This window comes from Erinaceus europaeus, chromosome 21 (assembly GCF_950295315.1).
Source record: "Erinaceus europaeus chromosome 21, mEriEur2.1, whole genome shotgun sequence".
NCBI lineage: Eukaryota > Metazoa > Chordata > Mammalia > Eulipotyphla > Erinaceidae > Erinaceus > Erinaceus europaeus.
In genome coordinates this window covers 26,061,779-26,085,911 of record NC_080182.1, presented here as the reverse complement: position 1 = coordinate 26,085,911, position 24,133 = coordinate 26,061,779, and the positions used below count along the sequence as shown (strand labels likewise).

At 45.8% G+C, this 24,133-nt stretch overlaps 1 protein-coding gene across 1 annotated transcript in view; it reads right to left on the bottom strand.

The window, feature by feature from the left end:
* ITGA9 (integrin subunit alpha 9) overlaps positions 1–24,133 on the bottom strand; it is a 399,146-nt gene that overhangs the window by 307,953 nt on the left and 67,060 nt on the right. Inside the window, exons 8-13 of the mRNA XM_060180609.1 lie at positions 15,988–16,117; positions 13,387–13,472; positions 9,797–9,865; positions 4,709–4,846; positions 1,803–1,908; positions 705–799 (exon numbers count right to left, since the gene is read on the bottom strand). Coding sequence (XP_060036592.1) covers positions 705–799; positions 1,803–1,908; positions 4,709–4,846; positions 9,797–9,865; positions 13,387–13,472; positions 15,988–16,117 — 624 coding nt within the window. The remainder of the gene's footprint in view (positions 1–704; positions 800–1,802; positions 1,909–4,708; positions 4,847–9,796; positions 9,866–13,386; positions 13,473–15,987; positions 16,118–24,133) is intronic.

Below are 24,133 nucleotides of genomic sequence, written 5' to 3'. Positions count from 1 at the left end.
GACAAAGGAATAAGCAGAAAAGAGAAGGGAGGGACAGGGTGGTGACACTCCAGTTAAGCACACACATTATCATGTGCAAAGACTTGGGTTCAAGCCCTTCACTCCCACCTGCAGAGCGGACTCTTCACAAGTAATAACGCAGGGCTGAAGACGTCTTTCTCTCCCTTTCTATTTTCCCCTCCCCTCTCAATTTTTCTCTGTCCTCTCAAGTAAAATAGAAAGAGAGAAAGAAAAAAAAAGTTAAAAAGTTGCCACTGGGAGTGGTGGGTGGGTTCATAGTGCAGGCACTGAGTCCCAGTGATCACCCTACTCACAAGAAAGACAGAAAAAGAGGGAGAGGGAGAAAGAGAGACAGAAGGAAGGAAGGAAAGAAGAAGGGAAAGAAGGAAGGAAAGAAATAAGGAAAGAATAAAGGTAGAGGAGCTCTTCAACTAAAATAAACAGCTGTCACTCTGGGCTGGGTTTTGAACCTTCCTCTGGCAGCAGAAAGGATCTATGAGCAAACCCTGGGGTCGATGCACCTGCATCTGTATTTAGCACACAAATTCAAACATTTGCCTCTCTTGGCAGAGGAAGGGAAGGCAGAAAACAGCAAGAAAGCTGAGTTAACTTCTATACCAGGGCTTGGCACAGAGTAAAGGCTCCCCGTGTGTGTTACGTGGCTGGATGAGCGGTTATCACCAAGTCGCCCTCACACCCATTACCATTGAGTACTGAGGAACGATCCCTGCGGCGTCCCCATGGTAGATGTAAACCGCCCCCGAGAAGTCGTCCTCCTTGGGCGCACCAATGGCCACATCTGAGGGGAGAACAGCAGCAGTGGATTAGAAGAGGCAGGTGGCGGCCATGACGATATCTGACAACTTTAACTAACGCATGAAAGGGGAGGAAGAAATGGACAGAAGATGGTCGAGTAGAGTGGTGAGGGGCCGGGCAGTGGCGCACCTGGTTAAGTGCACATATTACCATGCATAAGGACCTGGGTTCAAACTCCCAGTCCCCACCTGCATGGGGACTGCTTCACAACGGTGAAGCAGGTCTGTGGGTATCTCTGTCTCTCCCTCTTTATACTCCTTCCCTCTCAATTTCTCCCTGTCCTACCAAAATAAATTATTAAATAAATAAAAAGTTTTTTTAAAAAAGAATGCTGAGACAAGAACAGCCTAAGAAAGACTCCCTTAGATGTGTTTATATATGTTATATATAAATTTTATGTATACTACTTTTATGTATAACAGATTTACATGCATTCAGTCCTCTGTCTTGTTCAATATCATTTTTCTCTAGTACTTTTTAATCTTTCTTACACTTTTTAAAAAATTTTTCTCATTCTTCTTATCAAACACAATATCTTGAGGTTCTTCAATTTGGTTTATAGCTGTTACCAAGTGACCTGTATTTCTCTATACACAACTACTGAATGGTTTCACTCATATGTGCAATATATAGAACTGAAAGACGTGAACTCACTTTAAAAAGGTCAAGCTGTAGCTAAGACGTGAAAACTATGGTGGTTATCCTTGGGGGGAAGTGGGCAGAACCAGGGGTGAAAGGGAAGGCACAGAACTGTGGTGATGGGTGTGGTGTGAAACTATACCCTTGTAATCTTATGATCTTGCAAACCATTATTAAATCTCTAATAAAATAAATTTTAAATAAATCAGAAAAGGCATGTGGCAAGGACAGGAAGGGAAAACAGAGGTGAAACTAGCAGGGAGGGGCTGGGGAAAGGGCCTGACTCCAGGGGCAGAGTCTGAGTGCTGGTGGCCACTGCTAAGTGGGGCAGGAGTGAGCCCACTAACCTGGGAACCCATCATCGTCCAGATCGCCCAGGCTGGCGATGCTCTCCCCAAAGTGTGCATTGTAGGCACTATCCCCAGCCAGGGCCAGCTGCTCCTCCATGGCTCCCTGGGAAACAGGATGGAGAAAAATGGAAAACAAAACAAAAACAAACAGAAAAAAAAACAGGAAAATCATCAGATACCAGAGCTGGGAATGCAGCCCCCTTCCCCTTGGCAGGAAACACCTGGGCAGAATCACAGGCACCCCACTTGTCTCCCTTGGTGGCAAAATGAGTCCCTTTCACCTGGGCAGCAGGAGGTGGATGGAAGGAGAATTTCATGTTGGCCAAGGACTAAATGTCTCCTTTCTCCCAACACTCCACAGACAGGCCTACTATCTACCCATTCCATGATATCCTTCCAGCTTTGCTTTTAGTAGAGACTTTCCCCACCCAAAAAAAAAAAAATGATTTTCAAAGGGCATGTGTGTTTCTATTTTTCCTTTCCTGTGTCTTTTGGAACAAGTTGACAAAGCTGTTTTGCAAGGTGCATATCCTAGCAAAGTTGATGGAGGGTGGTGATTCAGAAAATCCTAACAGCGGTCAACAGAGGGAAGGCGCAATAGGGACTCTGGTAACAGTGGTTATGAAAGCCATCTGAGGATACCCACTCTGCCCAGGTCACTGCTGTGTGAATCTCAGAGCTCTTGGGTACAACCAGATGCTTGAAGACAGATGCCATCTAGACCAGCCCAAGTGCTCAGCACTCTGGATCTGCCATTTGCCCCTAAGGCTTCCCAGGGAGTATCAGACCCTTGACATGACCAGACCTTTTTCACTACAAACAGTTTGTTAATCGTAAACACTACAGATGCAGTGATTTTTTAACCCATTTTATTGGGGAGGGGGGATAATGCTTTACAAGGCAGGCCTCATCATGTGTAGTTTCTCATCTCCCTATGACGAGTGTCTGTGCACCAACCCCACCATCCAACTGGCAACTTCCTGAGCCAGAAGGCAGAGGGTGTCCATCTGCCTTTTAGTCTTCACCCACCCCCACCCCCACCCAGGCTCTTATTGGACCTGCTGTGATGATTTAAACCCCTGTCCCACAATATACATTATGTGCTGGTTTCTTCTTTTCTGTGTGATGGGGGAAGAGGAAACACTAACTAATTAATTTTATGGGCCAGGCACTGTATCTCCATCTCTTCACTAAACCACACAGTGACACTTACAAGGAAAACTGATAGCTCTCCCCACTTTACAAACGAGAAAACAGAATGATGGATTCTAAGCTAACTTGTCCATAGCGACACAGGCTAGTACGTGGCAAAACCTAGCTTAGGTTCACCTACGCTCCAAAGTAATCCTTCCCCCTCCCCACCCCACATATTGCTTTGTAGCACCCTGACACTTGGGATGACCACATGGCATTAAAAGTGGAAAGTAGGGGCAGAGAAGGCCTAGGGGGATTGCCCTGCTCCATGGTAAGTCATGCTTTGATTTAAAAACCAGCTACTTAAAATTGGATGATCACACTGATGCCCTCATTGCCTGACAATACACCATTCAAACACTCTGATCTCCCACAGCGGACTACACAGCAGCCTTTGAAGGCTGGTGCTGTCGTCTTCATCACAATCACCTGATTTCTCCCCACACCCACTCTGTCTACCTTCCTGGAACATCAGTGCCAGAAACTATTGGTAAAAGCTACAGGTTTTCCCAGGTTTTAGGTCCATTTTCCAAAACAGTTTGTAAACATCTGAGAAAGGCCAAGGCTCTAGCCTTCCCTGGCTCCTCTTTAACTATCTGTCCTTTCTCTGGCTTCTGTTCCTGTAGTTACAACTAAATATCACTAGGGGCCAGGTGGTGGCGCACCTGGTTAAGCGCACATGTTACAGTGTGTAAGGTCCCAGGTTCGAGCCCCTGGTCCCCACCTGCAGGGGGGAAGCTTCATGAGTGGTGAAGCAGGGCTACAGGTGTCTCTCTGCCTCTCTCCCTCCTCCTTCCCACTTGAATTCTAACTGTCTCTACCCAATAAATAAATAAGGATAATAACAACTAAATATCACTGCTCATTAGCTCATAAGCATGTTCTGATGTGAGTTTTTGAAAAGGAAACAAAATGGTAGAAGCAGAATGAATTCATCTAACCACTTCTTTCTTGTGGAAGACTCTTCCTGAAAAAGATTCTGCTTTCTCACAGGTCTCCTGCCTCCCCAGCTCCCTGTGCCTGCCACCTGCTCTCCACTCGGCTACAGAAAGACAGAGATTTCTTCTTCACACTACTGCACCCTTTTATGGTGCTGTGGAAGGAAGAGCATTATGGGTCTTGGCCACTGCATGAGACCCCCCCCCCAACCCCCAGTCTGCTTCTGCCCTGATACTGAAATCCTGTTCTTCCCCCAAGACCCTTCCTAGCCCTCCTGTCCTGTGAGGAGTTTCCACTTCACTGGGTAGGTGTATATACTTCCAAAAAGGCAGCATGCCCTACAGACAGAGCATGCCGGCCCTCAAGCCCTTTTGCCCTGGGTTCAAATTCAATCCCTACTGCCTCTGAGCAGTGAGGTTTGTAGTAAATTACATAATGTTTCTGGGCCTCAGATCTTTCAACTAAGAAGCAGGGACTGCTGGGACTGTGTGTAGACTTCACTGCCAGCAGAAGGAATAGCTCTTGGTTCACACTACGCTCTCCAAAAACAGCCATTATGTCTTCTCTTGATCCTTGGGTATTTTCAACTTTGATACTGGATGTAGCTGTCCAGTAGAGGAACACAGAGAGTTCACAAAGCAGGAAACACACATTTTTCTCCTTCTCTGGCTAACAGCACCCAGCACATGACCCAGAGAGGTACTCAGTCATTGCCCGGTAGACAGTGTCCTCACACACCCCATCCACTGGCTGCCCCACAGTGTACTCACATTTCCTTTGTTGATGTAGACGGTGACCTGCCCCTCGTCTCTGATCTCAGAAAACATGGGGGCCCCCACCAGCAGGTCGGAGAGGCCGTCCACATTCAGGTCAACTGCGCATAAGGAGGAGCCGAAGTAAGAGCCCATCTGCAACCAAGCCGAGTCGCAACAAAGCGTTCAGTGTCCGCCCTCACACAGGACGCCCTCAAGTTCCTCCAGCCCACTGACTTCAGAAACATTTGCTCCCAAGTCCCTCACAGGCTCCAAAGGCTGTGTTGCCCCATAATCCAGGAAATACCCGACTTCTCTGGGTTTCCACAGCAGCAATGTGGAGCGCCCCCCCCCCCGCCTCCTATCAAAGTTGACTGGCTCAGAACCCCCTTTCCTTGAGCTCTATGACACGGAAAATAAATGGAGCTATCCTAGGAGAAATAAGCGAGTGTTTTAACGATTTTTTTTTCTTTATTTGATAAGACAGAGAGACATTGAGAGGGGAAGAGGAGATAGACACCTGCAGTACTTGCTTCACCACTTGTGAGGCTTCCCCCCTGGAGTTGGGGCTTGAACCCAGGTCCTTGCACATGGTAACATGTGTGGTTAACCAGACATACCCCCACCCAGCCCTTGATGTCCCCCTCCTTTTTTTAAATGCAAGCTGAGGTCACAAATATACAGTAGGACCATAATACGAATGCTTTATAGGTAACAGACATTTGGCAAGGGCAAATAAGTAGGAATATAACATTTCAGAGAATATGATAGCATGAAGATCAATGCTACAGGGAAAGTATATCATCCTCCCCTAGCTGTGTGCAGAATTAAACACTGGTTAGGAAAGCAGGAGCTGAAATGACAGGGCAAAAAAGGAGAACACAGAAGTGACAGGAAAAATTTATAATTCATAAGGCTGGTGAGGAAACACAGTTTGTTTATATTAAGTCTTCTGTAATCCTAGCCAATCCAGAGGGCCTCAAGCCCATATACCATTAGGATCCAAACAGGTGATATAACAGGCAGATGAAGGAGGAGGAGGAAGAGGAGGAGGAGGGAGAGAGAGAAGAGGAGGAGGAAGAGGAAGAGGAGGAGAAGGAAGGAAGGAAGGAAGAACAAACCTGGTTAAGTGCAAGGATCCAGGTTCAAGCCCTACTCTTCACCTCACCTCAGTGCAGATGGTTCACAAGTGACTAGCTTTCTTTTTCCCTCTTAACACCCCCCTCAACTTCTCTCTGTGCTTTACGATAAAATAGAAAGGGAGGGAGGGGGGAAAAGGAAAAAATGGTCTCCAGGAGTGGTGGATTCATAGTGCCAACACTGAGCCTCAGCAACAACCCCGGTGGCAATAAATAAATAAATATAACATTTTAGAATCTGGGAGGTGACACAGTGGTGGAATAAAGGACTTGCAAGTGTGAAGTTCTTCTCCATCACATCCCACTGCCACTTCTACGTGGCCCACACCTCTCCTGAGGACCTGTACCTAGAGGAAGGTTCAGGGTCACAGATGTGAGGTGGACAGAACCAAGCTGCCAGTCACTAAACATCAGTGGCCATGCCCAGCTCCCCACCTGAACTCTAGTAAGAGAAACTGGTAAGATCCAGGCAAGTGCCTGAAATCCAAAGCTCCTGGATGTTCTCTCTGACTGATGCCCATAGGAGGCATTTGTTTCATTCTAAGATAGGAGTTTCCTACCTAAGTGGGGACATTTCATTTACTCAGTTCCTAAATAAAACTTTGATATGGCAGTAAGTTTCATGGACTGTGTTCTTTGATCAGAGCTCTTCCGTCAGCCTGGAAACGTGGGAATAACATGTGTCTATGTTAACATCTGAACTGCTCACATACTGGTGACTACTGTAAAGTATGTCAATCAACACAGACCAGAACTTCTTTTGTCCTTATAATAAAGCCAAATGACAGGTTTCTGGCTAAAATTCTAGTCAAGCAAAAGCAGAAGTGGCCTGGTGGTTTACTGAGTCAGAACACTTGTGTGGGTGGTTTCAGACATGGCAGGGTGAAGGGGAGGTATGGGAGAGAGGCGTGGTAAAGCTGAAGGCATCCCTTAAAAGCCTAAATAGGTAGAGAGAGAGAGAGAGAGAGAGAGTTCTATTTTAAAGTAAGGTGATAGGTAAAGCCAGAAGCCAGAAGCCAGAGAAACAGGAAGGCAATAAGAGAGTAGTAGAATAAAAGAATAGCCCTAAATTGATACAACATAAAGGCAAGAATACAATATCAAGCTATGGAGCTAGGTAGTCAAACACCACAGACTATCAGTCACTTCCCAGGGAACCATGACATGTCATAATAAAGACATTTAAGCAGGTAAGCAAGATAATCTGTTGTGGAACTTGATGTCAGAAAGTCTTTAGTATCTGTACAGGTGGGTTCCCAAATGTTTTTCTCTCTCTCTCTCTTTCTCTCTACCCCCCAAAGCCCCATCAATAGAGAAGTGACCAGTTAAGTCATCATCCAAATGGGGAGTGTTCTGAAAAGGAAAGAGGACACAGTCACTGACTGTTAATTAAGCCAAGACAAACAGTCATAACTGGGGTGTACTGGGCACAGACAGCAGCAAGTGGAAGCACAGCTATAGGTGAACATGAAAATACTCTGAGAATAGGCTGATAGGTATGTTTACGCTCCATGGTTCACTTTCAAGACTTCTTCCAAAATTAATAATGTGATGAACTTGCAAAGAAAAAAAAAAAAAAAACCTGTGGTCAGCCTATCTCTAAGACTTTGTGAGAACTATGGTAATTATTGTGGTAGGGGTGGGTGTGGTGTGGGGTTATTGCTATCTGACAATCTTGTAAATCACTATCAAATCTCTAATAATGAAAGAAAGAAAGATAGGGGTACCTGGTTGAGTGCACACACTACCATGCACAAGGACCCGGGTTCAAATCCCCAGTGCCCACTGTAGAGGGTTGTGGGAAATTTACAAGCAGTGAAGCAGTGCTGTGGGTTTCTCTCATTCTCTCTTTCTCTGTCCCTCTCTCCACCCCCTCAATTTCTGTCTGCCCTATCAAAGAAAATAAAAAGGAAGGAAGGAAAACAGAATAAGAAATACAAAAAGATAAATAGAAAAGTTTTGGAAAGTGAAAAAAGTAAGAGGAGGTAGTTGGTGAGTTCACTTATCACGGTGATCACTTTGCAACACTGAGTTGTGTCAAATTATCACCTTGTATACCTTAAACTTACACGGGTCACACACCAGTTATAGCTTTAAAGAGCTGAAGAGGGACCAAGAATGTTTCATTTCATGTTTTCTAGTGCAGGTACATTGGAAAAGAAGCAAAGGAGGTTTGGGCTCCCCACAGTAAACACACTCATCAGTTTTTGGAGAGGGACCTGAATAGCTGGCTTAGCTACACTCACACCCTGCCCACCTTCTGGAAGTCTTCTAACCCCAAAAGGCCTGGGGTTATTTCTCTTCTAATGTTGGGGGTGCTTCAAAAACCTCTTCAGCAGAATTGATTACTGGTATGTTCTAGGGTTGTTACTTTGAGGTTTAGGAAATAGTGAAATAGCACTGACCAGCATGGCTCTTGGAAGAATTCCGTTTTGGCTGTTCTCAGAGAAAGCTTCTTTTAAAAGTCTGGCAATGTACTTTTTTATTGAAAAGATTATGGAAATTCTTTCAAATATTAAGCATATTTATAAAAGAAAAAAATTAAGCATATTTATAAAGGTTAACATGACCAAAAGTCAGGCTGAATGGGAGTTGGGGCACTGGTAACGTGTCTGCCGGCAGGCCAAAAAGCAGTAGTGGCAGGCTAGCACTCAGACACAACTCACAGCAATGACAGACCCTGGGCCAAGACCAGGAGAGAGCTCACCCAGGAGAGCATGTCTTACCATGGGCAAGGCCCTGTGTGTGAGCCATGGCACCAGGGAAGCCCCAGGAATGGTAGAGCAGTCTGCAGTCTCTCTCTGTCTCTAACTCTCTCTCTCTCCCTGTCTCTTGTCTCTCCTCTCTCTCCCTCCTATCTCTCCCTCCTCTAAAATACAAAGTAAAAAATAACTGCAGACCACTTGATCAGGGACTGGGGCACATGATCCATCCTGAAAGGAACAATCATTGCTTTCCCTTTTCTCAGTGTGATGGTAAATGAGTCACTTTCTGACATTCTCCTGTCTCCTACAGTCTACCTTCACAAGCCCTGGAAGCCTGAGCTTCTTCCCCAGAACCCTGCCAAGGCAAACAAGCCTCCAAATCACCCTGCTCATCTCCTGAATTTTTGTCCTCATAGAGCTGCCTAAGTTACTCTAAGGTGTGCAAGACTGATAAAGTCAATGGAATGTACAACTACCCTAATTTCAGATCAATACACAGTGCGCACAGAAGTTAGGATCAAAGACCTGCAGAAATTACGATCAGTGAGAACACGAGGATGAGAAGACACAAGCAGATAGACCTCACCCAGGAACAATTTCAGGCAACCTCCTGAGTTGTGTAAATATTCTAAAATGAACTGGGTGGCTTGATTGGTTTTGACAATAGCCCCCTGTGAATATGATGGGAGAGGACTCAAAATGTGAGGAGGAAGGCGTGACACTGGGTGCATGAGACAGGGGAGGGAGAACACTTTATCCTTTTAAAGTCGTCAATTAGTACTGAGATAATTATTACCATGGATTTGCCAACCTGTACTCAGCCTTACCTGCTGTCTTTAGAGAGACAGACACATATGCCTGAGAGAAAAGACAGACAGAAAACCAGAGAGGGACAGAACAAGGCAGACAGAGACATAACATGGGGCAGCTCTGATGAGGATTTGAACTAGGACAACCTTAGAATTTTTTTTTTCCAAATCACTTTACTGGTGGGTTGATGGGTTACAGTTGGCACTGTGGGCAGCCTTTTAAAGCACTGTGCTAACACTTGGCCAAGCACAAACACTTCCTGCTGTTTGTCTCCTATCAGCACTAGTCCCACAGAGTTGCAGGTCTCACACAGAGCAGAGAAGGTAAAGGCACCATGCAGAAGCAGATCATAAAAAAAGGACAAAGATGAGGCCTTTTAGACAGCTTTGGATAAAGAGCTGACCCACACAAGATGACATCTCTCAAAACAAATACAACACCAAGAATCTCACCTTTTTACCTGACGCCTGAAAAATCTTAATTAAGGTACCCGATCTTCGATCAGTTCGAAAAATATAAACCTATGGAAGGAAAAAAAAATCTAGTTAAGCAGGATACACTGATCATAAATATTTCTGAGCACCTTCTTTTTTTTTCTTTTTTTGCCTCCAGGGTCATTGCTGGGGCTCGGTGCCTGCACCATGAATCCACTTGAAGGCTATTTTTTTTTTCCTTTTTGTTGCCCTTACTGTTATTATTGTTGTTGTTGTTACTGCTGTCATTGTTGCTGGATAGGACAGAGAGAAATCAAGAGAGGAAGGGAAGACAGAGAGGGGGACAGAAAGATAAACACCTACTGACCTGCTTTACCACTTGTGACAACTCCCCTGCAGGTGGGGAGGTGGGGGCTCGAACTGGGATTCTTAACCCAGTCATTGTGCTTTGGGCCATGTGCATTTAACCCACTGTGCTACCGCCAGCCCCCCCGCCCCACCCAGCACCTTCTTTTTAATATATTTTATTTTATTTTATTTTATTTTAAGTAAAGACCAAAGTTGAAAAGGGAGAGACAGAAAGGGAGAGAGAAACCTGTAGCACTGCTTCACCACTCATGAAGCTTCCCTTCTGCAGGTGGGAGCCAGAGGCTTGAACCTGTATCCTTGCACATTGTGACTTGTGTGCTTTACCAGGTGCACCACCACCTGGCCCCTCTCAGCAACTTCTCAGGAGTGTTAGAGGTCAAATATAGGGCCCCACATATTTTTTTTTTATCAGTGAGCCACCTCTGGTTCTGCTTTGTTTTGTTTTGTTTTTCAGATCGTGAAACAGGCATTCCACCACTGAGTCACGTGTCCACTCACTCCCCCCCCCCCCGGGATCTCTAATTAATTGCCCGTATCAGACCCATGGCAGGTGTGCCCAGACTCCTCTGAGCAGGACCACAACGGCCTAGCTCTCATTTGACTGAGCCCACAAAGTAAGTCTCCTCCAGTTCTGGGGCACAGCTCGCCTCCACTACTTGAGAAGCACATCCTTCATGCAGTTGTGTGCAGCCGGGTCCAAGAGCATCAACATTACTAGTAAACAAGTCAACTCTGAGAGGAAGTACTTTTTCTTCCTTGAAATATTCCCTTCATTCCCACTTGTTAGAGCGTTAACAGGTATTGGCAATAAAAAAGAGAAATGGAAGTGACTGTTACAACCACAGCAACAGATCCACTCCCTGGGGGATTCCAGAAAACACCAGTGCCACGGCTAGACAGTAAGTGGAGTCCTGCTCTGAGACACTCTTTGGAGCATGAGTACGGATGTTTACACAGGAATCTCCACCACAAAGACCACTGATGTGGAACTTCCTAGTGGCATTGCTACAGAACTTCTTTTCCAAGTGACATGGTATGAAGAGTGTCCCATGAGAACCAGGGGGGGGGGGGGACACACCATAAGATAAGGACCTACCATCTCAGTGTGAATGTGTCTCTGCTCTGGCACCAGAAATGAGGAGTGACCCAGGGGCCGGGCGGTGGCGCACCTGGTTAAGTGCACACATGACAGTGTGCAAGGGCCCACGTTCAAGCCCCTGATCCCCACCTGCAGGGGAAAAGCTCCACAAGTGGTAAAACAGGACTGCAGGTGTCTCTCTGTCTCTTTTCCTCTCTACTTCCTTCTTCCTCTCGATTCCTCTGTCTTTATCTAATAATAAATATATAATTCACACAAAAAAATTTTTTAAATGAGTAGCAACCCAAACCATGACAACCACATGCCTATCACTCAGGGCGCTTGGGAATTAAGCTTGTTCCAGCCCATTTCTAGGAACAGGACACATCAGCAACTCTGGGGACAACAGCCAATTTTCCCAGTGTCATTCGTGCGTGTCTTCACTTTCTTTTTGGCTAAATGGACCCAGTATTCTGACTGGCTCTACTTAGTTATAAATGTCATTCTCATCTTGAGACTTGACAAGGTCTTTGCTACTGAAGAGGAAGCAGTAAAATTAGATGGTGTTTTTCTGCAATGGTGAGCAAAGAAAGCTGCTATCCTCATTAGAGAGGCCTCCGTGTCCGTGCAAACAGAGAGGTGAGCATTCTCCCCTCACTACAGACATGCCAGCTCCTCTCAGGAAGAGATGAGCAGCTTGGAGACTGCTTCTCTCCACCCTGTACAGGAATTCATGTGACTTAGGAAGACTCACGAAGTTCTGAAGTTATCAGAGTTCAATCTGCACGCCTCCCCCTGCTCAGGGTCCTGAGTTTTTATCTGGTTTCATTTGTGCAGATGTAATCTCCATAGCACCCATGCTCAGAAGGAGGAGACGCATGCTCCAGTAGTGCCAGTGGCTGAGCCCCTGTCCTTCACAGGAAGCTCCAGGAAAATGATTCTCATGAACCTTTTTTTTGTTTGTTTTTTTCCTCCAGGGTTATTGCTGGGCTCGGTGCCTGCACCATGAATCCACTGCTCCTGGAGGCCATTTTTCCCCCCTTTGTTGCCCTTGTTGTTGTAGCCTTGTTGTGGTTATTATTATTACCATTGTTGATGTTGTTCATTGTTGGATAGGACAGACAGAAATGGAGAGAGGAGGGGAAGACAGAGAGGGGGAGAGAAAGACAGACACCTGCAGACCTGCTTCACCGCCTGCTAAGCGACTTTCCTGTAGGTGGGGAGCCGGGGGCTCGAACCGGGATCCTTATGCCGGTCCTTTATGCACGTGCGCTTAACCCACTGCGCCACCACCCGACCCCCCTCATGAACCTATGACAGTCATGTCTTGTCAGCCAATCCCAAGAGCGACTTCTCAATGGGAGACTCCCATAAGAGTGGCCCAGACCCAAATTCAATTCCCCAAGCCTCCAGAATATGGACAGACTCTACCTTAGGTCTACCTGAAAGGGCTCAGATGCAGAGATCACTCCCATGTTCAGTCCTGCCCATCAGGAGACTTTGGAAGTTTGTCAGAAAATGTACATTCCTGACTCAACTGTTTTCTATATCCTAGAACTAAAGAACCAGTAAGCCTAGTTCTCTATACTTCAATCCCTATAGACTGTGAGTCCCAGGGGATTCCAAAAGTCCTGGTCAAAGGGGTCATTACTACACTCTAGATGGACATGGCAGACAAAGCAGGCCGCAGAGTCCCAGATTAGCCTTTGGGCTGAGTAAATCTTAGTTCTAAACACTGGGGAAACATATGAGAGTCTAGGTCCTGAGATAAATCTCAAAAGCACCATAAAATACCTGGGACTCTGCATGATTCTTCTAACTTGGGAAGGTTTTGTGAGACTGGAGGACTTGACACTGGACAGTGCTGGACACGTTTCCTTGAGAGGATGTCATGAAACCAAGGGTCACTCTTAGCCTCTCTTTCACACAGTCATCAGATGAGAACTGCAGAGAACAGGGGATTCTGCGAGTAATAGTCATTCTCTGATTAAAATTTCAAGATAAACTCTCAAAAGTGCCTGGAAGGAGACCAACATGAGGGTGTTTCACCACTTAGCTGCTGGTCACACAGCAGAATGTTCTAGGTAAGCAGACTAACCTCTCTGACAGGGACAGCATGTTCCCCTATTCCAAAGGACTTCATGTTGTTTCACAGACTCACCTTTCCAATGCCTTCATCCTGTGGGGCGCCGCCTACCACATCCATGGTGGATGGGTGAGAGAAGTGACCGGCAGTAACAGCATAACCTACAAACAAGAACCAAGAAAAGGGGTTAAGAAAGATCAGGGAGCTGGTGCATTGCATCAAAGCAAAGGATTCTGGGGAAGGAGAGAAAGGGAAGAAGTTGAAAGGGCACTGGGGTCCTGGTGCATGATGGTGGAAAAGGACCTAACCCAAGGGGTGAGGGCATTCAGTAGACAGCTATCTCAGGGAGATAAGAAATCATGCCTGTGTGCCAACAATGGTACAAGAAACCATGAACCTCCCCACTCCCAATAAAATAATAAAAAATTTAAAAAATAAAAAGATCAGGGAGAGAAATGATCCACCAAGAACAAAAAGTTTCTCACAGTCGAGAAACACATATGTAGAAATAAGCAATTATGTTCACACGTACATAACCGAGCACTCCCCGCCCAGTGGATAAAAGCACAGAGCCATAACGCAGACGGCTCCTTTTTCTTCCCTAGTGGATATCCGCCCCTCTCTGGGTAGCCACTAGCCTCATTTCTATCGCCCCGCATTAGACTTGCCTTTTGTTTGTGCTATGTTTAAATGTCTCCTACTTTTGGACTTTGCTGACAAGTTGAAAGCTCTCCTCTCACAAGCAGAAACCTTCTATGAGCTGCCATATTTGCCCTCAAGATTTCTCCTCAGGGAGTAGAGCGGTAGCACAGCGGGTTAAGCGCACATGGCATGAAGCACAAGGACTGGCGTACTGGTGATCCCTGTTTGAACCCCCGGCTCCCCACCTGCAGGAGAGTCGCTTCACAGGCGGTGAAGCAGGTCTGCAAGTGTCTATCTTTCTCTCCCCCTCTCTGTCTTCCCTCCTCTCTCCATTTCTCTTCGTCCTATCTAGCAATGACAATATCAATAACAACAACAATAATAATTACAATAACAATAAAAAGACAAGGGCAACAAAAGGGAAAATAAATAAATAAAATATTTGAAATATTTTAAAAATAAAATAAAAATTGATCCTCACCCTCAATCCCTAATACTGTGATCTGGAGATGCCCAGTACCTAAGACTACCATGTGTGATACCAAAGCCTCAGCTGACCCTGCCATTCCCTGTAGCAGTCGGAGTGGCAGTCAGTTCCCCTTCCACCAGGAGGGAGCTCAGAGCTTAGACTTCGGGCTCAGAGGCCACAGGTTTAACCATGTGACCTTGGCAGGTGATCTAACTTCTCTGTGCCTACGGTTTTCACCTATCCGATGTAGATAAATAAGAAGTGCCTCACAAAAGATGGCTTCAGGAATTCAACGAAATTATGATAGTAAGCAGAGGCTGCTCTAGAATAAGTGGTCGGCAAATGACTTTGGAAAGGAGCTGGGAGCACAGAGTGACAACCACTCTGAGTACAGGGCAAGAGAGACAGCATAACGGTTACGCAGGGACTCTCTTAACAAGCATCTCACTGGATTTCAGTCTTGGGTAATGAATGCAAGACAGCATTGCTCCCTCATATTAGAAGTCTTCCTAAAATCAGCTTCATTTGGAGTCTGCTAATATAGAATTTAGAACATGGATTAAAGGAGAGAGTCACGTAAAATCATCATGTACTTGAGCAGAAACAGCCTATTTCTGCTCTTAAATCGGCATGTTGTTGACCTGGCTTCATTCTTGTCTGCTTGCTACTCACTTAAACTGGGTCTCTCTTCTTTCTGGAAGATTAAAAGGGCTAAGAAAATGAGAGAATTTTTTTTTTCTCAACCTTTAATTAAACTTCAGCATTAGGCTGCCATCAGTCGCAATAATTTCAGGTTCCTGTTATTTCTATGGGTGACCTGTTTTGTGTCCAGGAAGCAGAGACCTCATCCAAAGGAATAACTGAAAAAGCAAACATCTATGACATTCATTGTGCATCTACCCCTCTGACTTTGTGTGATTCCTGAAATAAGAAAATACAATGCTTGCTTTCCTGGGGGGGGGGTGATGGGGGGGAGAGTCAACTGTCAGTGTTTTCATTAAGTCCCTGCAGCTTTTTTATTTATTTATTTATTTATTTATTTAATTTCTCCAGGGTTGTTGCTGGGGCTAGGTGCCTGCACCATGAATGCACTGCTCCTGGAGGCTTTTATCCCCCCACTTTTGTTGCCCTTGTTGTTTTATCGTTGTTGTAATTATTATTGTTGTTGATGTCGTTGTTGTTAGACAGGACAGAGAGAAATGGAGAGAGGAGGGGAAGACAGAGAGGGAGAGAGAAAGATAGACACCTGCAGACCTGCTTCACCGCTTCTGAAGCAACTCCCCTGCAGGTGGGGAGCTGGGGGTTCGAACCGGGATCCCTATGCCAGTCCTTGCGCTTTGTGCCACGTGTGCTCCCGCCCCCCCCGCCCCCCCCCCCAGCTTTAATTCATACCCCTTCTTTGTTGTCATCCCATCCTCCTGTGTATGGGCCTGTGCTCAGAGTACAACCAATCAGAACAATAGATGCAAAAATTCTTTCTGCCAGTAACACAATACTTGGTGGACATGATGGTCATCACTCCTTTATCACTCCTTTCTTACCTGTCACCTCCCAAAGCCACTCACCCAGGTAGGTGTATCGCCTGTTCATGACTGTTTCATCATTCAGTTTGAAATAGGTGTTGTCTGTGATATTCAGCACTTTGATTGTCCCAGCCCAATAAAAGGAGCCTGGGGCCCCCATCACCACCAGCTCCTAAGGGAGAGAAGCTCAAGGTAAACAGGCAAGGAGGCCAAAGGATGCAGCAGTGCTCCTGAAATGATGGGAATCATAACCATAGACAAAGAACGCAGAAGACCGCTTACCTGGTGTAGTGGCTGCGCAAAGGCCTTCATGCCTGAGGCAGCAGAGCTCTATGTTCAAATCCCAGTCTCATCAGAAACCAGAGGTACACACCTCCGGTAAAAAAAAAAAGGGGGGGGGGATGGAGGTCGGGCAGCAGCACAGCAGGTTAAACACACATGGTGTAATGTACAAGGACCAGTGTAAAGATCCCGGTTCGAGCCCCCGGCTCCCCACCTGCAGGGGGGTCACTTCATGGGTGGTGAAGCAGGTTTGCAGGTGTCTGTCTTTCTCTCTGTCTTCCCCTCCTCTCTCCATTTCTCTCTGTCCTATCCAACAACAATGACAGCAATAACAACAATAATATTAACCACAACAATGATAAGCAACAAGGGCAACGAAAGGAAAAAAATAGCCTCCAGGAGCAGTGGATTCATGGTGCAGGCATCAAGCCCCAGCAATAACCCTGGAGGCAAAAAAAAAAAAGACTTCTGGGGGTCAGACAGTGGGGCACAGGGTTAAGCACACATAGTATGAAGTGCAAGGACGTGTGCAAAGATCCCAGTTCAAGCCCCCGGGCTCCCCACCTGCAGTGGGTTGCTATATAAGTGGTGAAGCAGGTCTGTAGATGTCTGTTTCTCCCTGAATCTCTATCTTCCCCTACCTTCTCCATTTTAAACAAACAAACAAAAAACGGCCAACAGGAGCAGTGGATTCATAGTGCTGGCACCGAGCCCCAGCTAACCCTGAAAGCAAAAAGAAAAAAAAATGCAGAAATAAACCTAAACCTAAGATGTCTCACCAAGCACTTTCTTCAACTAAGCAAGTAAAAAAGTTAAACAACAGTTCACCAAGTTCCCTGTCCTTATGGTTTCCATTGCCTATAGACTAGAAAGAGATGAAAGGCAGAAAGAGACAGTACTACAACAAAAAGGCATAGATGTCTTGAGCATGTAAATTAGAGGCAGATGGCAGGGCAGGTGAGATAGCATAATGGTTATGCAAAGAGACTGTCATGCCTGAGATCCCAAAGTCCCAGGTTCAATGCCCCATTAGCTAGAGCTGAGCAGCACTCTGATAAAAAATAAAATTAAAAAATAAAAAGAGAGAGGGGTAGGGGAAGGTGGTGGTGCAGCTGGTTGAATGCACATATCAGTACCCAAGGACCCAGGTTTAAGGCCCCAATCCCCACGTGCAGGGGGAAAGCTTCATGTGGGGTGAATCAGGGCTGCAGGTGTCTCTCTTTCTCTCTCCCTCTCTAAATCTCCCTTCCTCTTGGTTTCTGGCTGTCTCCATCAAATAAATAAATATAGTTAAAAAAATTATTAAAAGACAGAGAGAGGGGCAGATGACATCTTCAACAGCCTGAGAATAGATGTGTGATAGCAAACTCAGAAACAATATGATCATCTAATCCTTACACCTAATCCTTACACTTTCACCTAAGGAAGAAGCAGAAAACTCCACAGCTTTACTCAGAAAGGGACACTTCACCACTATGCTAATGAAGGCTGAAAATAATCTGAATTTCTAACAGGGATTCTAAGTCACAGTCCAGTCAGTCCATAGGATTCTGCAGCATTAAAAATCCTATAGGAGAGCCAATAAAAACTCCTCACCTGAAAAGCGCACCTGCTTTACCAGGCTATCCAGGTTGGAGCCTGGCCCCTACCTCACTGGAGGCAGATTTTGTGTTGTGGTATCTTTCCCTTCTCCCTCTCTCCCTCTGTCTCTCCCTCTGTCTCTGCCTCTCTTGCATCTGAAAAAGTCAGTCCAAAGCAGTGAAGCCCTGGTGACAACATCATTATCATAATAAACTAAATTTTAAAATGCTGTAGACAATCTAGATAGAAGCACTGAGATAGTCACAAAGTGTTGGTGGGTTTAAAAAGCCATAGCAAACAACATGTATATTATGATCATGGTTTGTGAAGAAAAAGAAATGCAGACAGACAAAGAACCAGAAAAATACACCCCATGTTTATGGCTTTTTACCCCCCTGGGGTAAAAGGATTACAGTAATCTGTTGTTTCTCTTCCTTTCATCCCGGAAAGTTTGGTTTTGTGTGTGTGTGTTTCAGAATTCTAGAATGAGGATCAAACACTGACAAGGAGCTCATCTCAGAAAATGCACCCCGTGTTCCTGGGCCGACTCTACTCAAGCGGCAAAATGGAGTTCAGTCTGGAGGCTGGGCAGGCGGTCCCCGCATCCACAGGGTGTCCCTGCTAGAGCTTCCGCTCCTTTCTTTCCCAAAACAATCATTATTAACTAATGATTTTTCTCAAGTATCTATGCTACAATAGGAATCGCAAAAAATATAATTCTTTAACAAAATCACTCATCTTTCTTCCTTCCTTTTAAATAGAGATAAAGAGGGAGAGACAGGAAATGAAAGAGATTACAGCACCACAGCTTCCTTCAGTGCAGTGGGGACAAGGCTGGCGTCTGGACTGTGCACATGGAGAGCAGCACACTATCCAAGTGAATCATTTCGCCAGCCCAAATACTGCTCATTTTTCATGTACCAATATTTAGAAAGTATGGCTTATTGTGTGTGGAGAAAGCTTATACTAGCTATCCAGAAAAACAAAGCCCCTTTCTAAGACTTTTATAGGCTAAGGCAGTATGGAAATTTGCAACATATTTTACAAAAAAAATCTTGTCCCCAAGAAAGGTTAAAATAAAGACGATTTCCAGAGGAAACCCCCCATGTATGTATATATACATATATATATATATATACCAGGCAGGCCACCCAGGCTCATGGAGAAGGCAGACATCAAGGGTCATGCTTCTGACTGAGGAGACACAACAATCCTTCCTTGGCCTCTGAAACAAGAAACCCCTTTCCAGGCTGGAGCCTCCCCATAGATCTGGCCTCTCCACTGTCAGAAATTAGCTCCACTAGTCCAGATCTGGAAACTAGACCCTGCCCTAAAGATGGCGAGTTTCTGATGGCAATCTATAAAGTCATAGTGAGTTTCCAGGGGGCAAGCATCTGAAGCATCAAAAAAAAAAATCTGGAGAAAGTGAGAGAGGAGGCTAGTGTGCATGGCAGGAGAGCAAGTGTGGGGAAGCGACATCAAGACAATGCGCTGAGCAGCATATTGTCTGTGGCCATCTGGGGATGGGGGGAAAAAGCCATTAAAGAGTAAGCGAAGAGGGCTGGGAAGACAGCATAATGGTTATGCAGACGACTTTGTTGCCTGAAGCTCTGAGGTCCCAGGTTCAATCCTCAGCACCATCATAAGCCAGAGCTGAGTAATGCTATGGTCTCAGTCTTTCTCTCTCTCTCTCTCTCTCCCTCCCTCCCACCCATATCTTTCTCTTTGTGTCTCTCTCATAAAAACTAAATCCATAAGTAAATATATATATATATATATATATATATATATATATATATATAGAGAGAGAGAGAGAGAGAGGAAAATTCACCAGCTTGCTGCCTGAATTATTTACTCTAAAAATTCAGGAAGGTATGAACTATGAATGGTAAGTCAGTGAGCACGTCACCTGAAGGTTCTGCTCCCTCCTGCCTCTCGGGAAGGAAGGAAAGATGTTGAGATGCTGGATGCCCTTGGAAGTATTTCACTGTCATCCAAAAAAAAAAAAATCTATCAGTTCTGCACTCAGAAAGTACTGGTGGGAGACTCATGCCTTCACTGCCCTTACACACACCATTCTGTGGAAGGGGCAGTACTAACTCTAAAAGGAGGTGAGAAACATCGTCCGTTTATCAGAGACATTTTCCTTGACCGTGAGCCCAGAAAAGAATGTGTTCTCAAATACTAGAGGAACGTCAGGAGTGGCAGCCTCAGTACACAATCTGCACGTACACAAAGTGCTTTCTCTACCTGCAGCTCTTTCTAGGCCCAAGTAATGAGCATCACCACAGGCTTCTAAGGCTTTTGGGGACACTAAGCCATCACTTTTGATCACCAGGGTAAGAAGATAAAAGCCAACGTGCACCTATATGCCCTCTCAAACACTGCCAAGAGGATAAGCAAAGGTAGGTCCCATCTCCTCAAAAGCCTTTCAAGCCAACAGCCCCTCTTACCTCTTTTTTCTTCTCTTTGTGTCTATGGTCTCTCGCCCTCCTTTTAGTTCAAACTAAATAAGCTGAGGCCAAACCTGAGGTACAGGATCTTTGGATGGGGAAGGGAATTGTGTCTTCTTGAAGCATTTACAAATACTAGAAAGATGTTATCAGTGTCTAGCTCCCTACCACCCAAAAACAGCCAAGGCAAGTATCATGGGCATAAGTGCAAACTTCCCTGCACGCCAGAGGCCAGTGACTACCTGAAGCAAGAATGAAGAGCTGACCAATAAACAGCTAGCTTGAGCCTGTACTGGGGAGATGAATACTAGCAAACGCTCCACAGGCACAGAGAATACAGCTCAGCTCTGGCTTATGGTGGTGTGAGATTGAACCTGACACTCTGGAGCCTTGGGCATAACAGTCTTTGCATAACCGTTATGCTATCTCCCTCACACACGGGGCTTCTCTCTGCGTGCTTCAGGCAGCCAAACAGGAGGGCAGAAGAGCACTCAGGATGCACAGCCGAGGCCTGGGGGAAACATTCCCACGATGGGGCTTTCTCTAGTGCTGGCAGGCCTACTCCTGCTGCTTAAATGTATCAGTCACCACTGTTATCCTAGGCCACGAAAATAAATAAAGGTCCTAGAAAACCCTCTCTTATCCTCAATGATCAGCTAAAACTCATCCATAAATTAAGCAGCTCTGATAACCCCGGGTTCAGTGACCTTCAGGTCCAGCTGACACCTCAGGCCTGAGGATTTAGGGACAGCATGGCCAAGCCTGGAAGGTCACAGAAGCACCTCCAGCTTGGAAGGCAGCTGGTCTTATGAAGGGATAGCTTGGCTCATAGCACAGGCAAACCCAAGTGACCAGGTCAGCAGGAGGGCAGAGGAGGGAGCCATCTGTGCTTCTTGACCCCTTCAAACACATTTCCTGGAACTGAAGTTCCAGAAACAAGGCAGGCAGTGAGTTCAAAGCCCTCCTGTTTAGAGAGGCCAAAGGCCTGGGAATTGAAACAGAGGCTAAAGTCCAGAGTGGCCAAGAGAACATGAGGTCGGAGTCAAAATGGAAGACTGAGCCCTTCCCCCAGCTGCCGTTCCCTTCTCAGGCCCCCACGAGTGTTGGTCAGAGTGATCCACACGCTGGGGGTACCATGGTCTCTCAGCTCTGGACCGCACAGCCTGGAGACTGGACAAATTGGTTCCTCTAGGTACCTTGGACTTACACGGCCACCCGGGCTTCCCCTCCACACCCCTGCCCTTCCAACTACTCCGACCAAAGTTTCCTTCCACCCAGCCCCAATGCCCTCATCTCCCCTGACTTTCTAACTCATGAGGTTACTGTGATATCCCTCCCCAGAAATTCTCAGCTTTCCATCCACATCAGAGTTCTCCATTTCATGATGAGTTTGCTTTCTCTTTCTCCTCTCTCTGTCTTAAAACTGGATTCTTTAAGGTGGGGAGTGGTCCATGGTGGGATATGTCTGCCTTTCATATGTGAGACTTGAGAGAGAGTTTGATCCCTGGCAACACATGAAGCAATGAAGGGTTTTTGTTGTTTTGTTTTAATAAAGCTCCATGGATGGTGAAGCAGTACTTTCCATACTCTCACTTTCTCAAAAAAGAAAAGGAGATAGCAGGTTAAGCACATGTGGTGCAAAACACAAGGACCTGTGTAAGGATCCAGGTTCGAGCCTCTGGCTCCCCACCTGTGGGGGGAGGGGGGGTCGCTTCACAGGCGGTGAAACAGGTCTGCAGCTAACCAACTTTCTCTTTACCTAGCCTTCCTCTCTCAGTCCTATCAAATAAAATAGAAAGGGGGATGAGAAGTTACATAAACTAAATGCTTACTGAGATGAAAGAAGACAGTAAACTTGGGAAAGTGGCATTTCAAATCAGTGGAGATGGGGAAAAAAAAAAACTAAGTGCCAAAGGAGTACTGACTTTAAAGTGGTCTTGTGCATACTGTAATACTATTTAAAAAAAGAAAAGAAGAAAAAGAACAAAAAAGATAAAAGGAGGTCAATTCAGTGTATCTCCAGGCAATGACAAAAGGTTTTTTTGCCTCCAGGGTTATCACTAGAGCTCAGTGTCTGCACTACGAATCCACTGCTCCTGGCAGCCATTTTTGATAGGACAGAGAGAAATTGAGAGGGGGAGATAGAGAGGGAGAGAAACCTGCAGACCTGCTTTTCACCACTTGTGAAGTGACCCCCTTGCAGGTGGGGAGCCAGGGCTTCGAACCAGGATCCTTGCATGGGTCCTTGCGCCTTGTACTATGTGCACTTAGCTTGGTGTGTCACTTCCCGAACCCCCTCAAAAGCTTTTCTAAATGGGTGGTGGTGACAGCAGAGGCAGAGGTGGTGGTAAATCTACTTTACCTGGGATTTTTCCTTTTAATCAGAGCACTGATCAGCTCTGACTTATGGTGGTGGCAGGGAACTGAACCTTGGGCTTTAGAGCCTCAGACATGTGAGTCTCTTTGCATAACCATAAAGCTATCTACCTCTATCCTAGGATTTTTTTTTTTTAGGTCAAAACAATAGGATTGCAAAGGAATTGGAAGTAAAAAAGTAAAACAAACTTTTGGAGGGAAGAGGCCTGAGAAACTAGAAGCATGATGACCATGAAATACTGTACAGGGGGAGTCGGGCTGTAGCGCAGCGGGTTAAGCGCAGGTGGTGCAAAGCACAAGGACCAGCATAAGGATCCCGGTTCGAACCCCGGCTCCCCACCTGCAGGGGAGTCGCTTCACAGGCGGTGAAGCAGGTCTGCAGGTGTCTATCTTTCTCTCCCCCTCTCTGTCTTCCCCTCCTCTCTCCGTTTCTCTCTGTCCTATCCAACAATGACGACAACAACAATAATAACTACAACAATAAAACAACAAGGGCAAAAAAAGGGAATAAATAAATAAAATTTAAAAAATATTTTTTTAAAAAAAGAAATACTGTACAGGGTGGCAAGTCATAAAAATGCTTGAAAAGGGAGTCAGGTGGTAACACAGCAGGTTAAGCACACGTGGCACAAAGTGCAAGGACCAGCGGAAGGGTCCCAGTTCGAGCCCCCGGCTCCCCACCTGCAGGGGAGTTACTTCATAGGCGGTGAAGCAGGTCTGCAGGTGTCTGTCTTTCTCTCCCCCTCTCTGTCTTCCCCTCCGCTCTCCATTTCTCTCTGTCCTATCCAACAATGAAGACATCAATAACAACAATAATAACTACAATAACAATAAAAAAGAAAGACAACAAGGGCAACAAAAGGGAAAATAAATAAAATTTTTTAAAAAATTTTAAATGCTTGAGAAAAAGAGCAGATGTGAAGCTTACAGGGGGAGACCCACAGGAGAATGTAGCCCCTAAAATGCACTGGAGCAGGCCTGGTACTCCTGCACAGGCACATAAGCATTCCAGTCTAGGGTGCACCCTGCAACCCCCCCTAATTAGGCAGAGGGGACAGTGATGCCTATGTCAAGTCTCCACTAAGGAGGGGGGAATGGTGCTCAGAAGACCCTCACAACAGCCAACAGTGAGGGCAGAATGACCAAACACTGCCTCGCTTACACCTCTTTTAGCCAATGCTTTCCATGGGTCTCAGGAACAAGATAATTCCTATAGAAATTGTCAAAATCAGGGCCAGGCGGTGGCACACATGGTAGAGAACACGTTATAATGCTCAAGGACCTAGATTTAAGTTCCTGGTCCCCAGCTGCAGAATGGGAAGACCTGTGAGTGGTAGAGCAGTGCTGCAGATGTCTCTCCCTCCCTCCATCTCCTTCTTCCTTCGCTCTTTTTTTCAATTTTTTTTTTACTAACTTTATTGAATAGATGCAGCCAGAAATCGAGAGGGTAGGGGGTGATAAGAGAGGAAGAGACACAGAGAGACACCTGCAACATG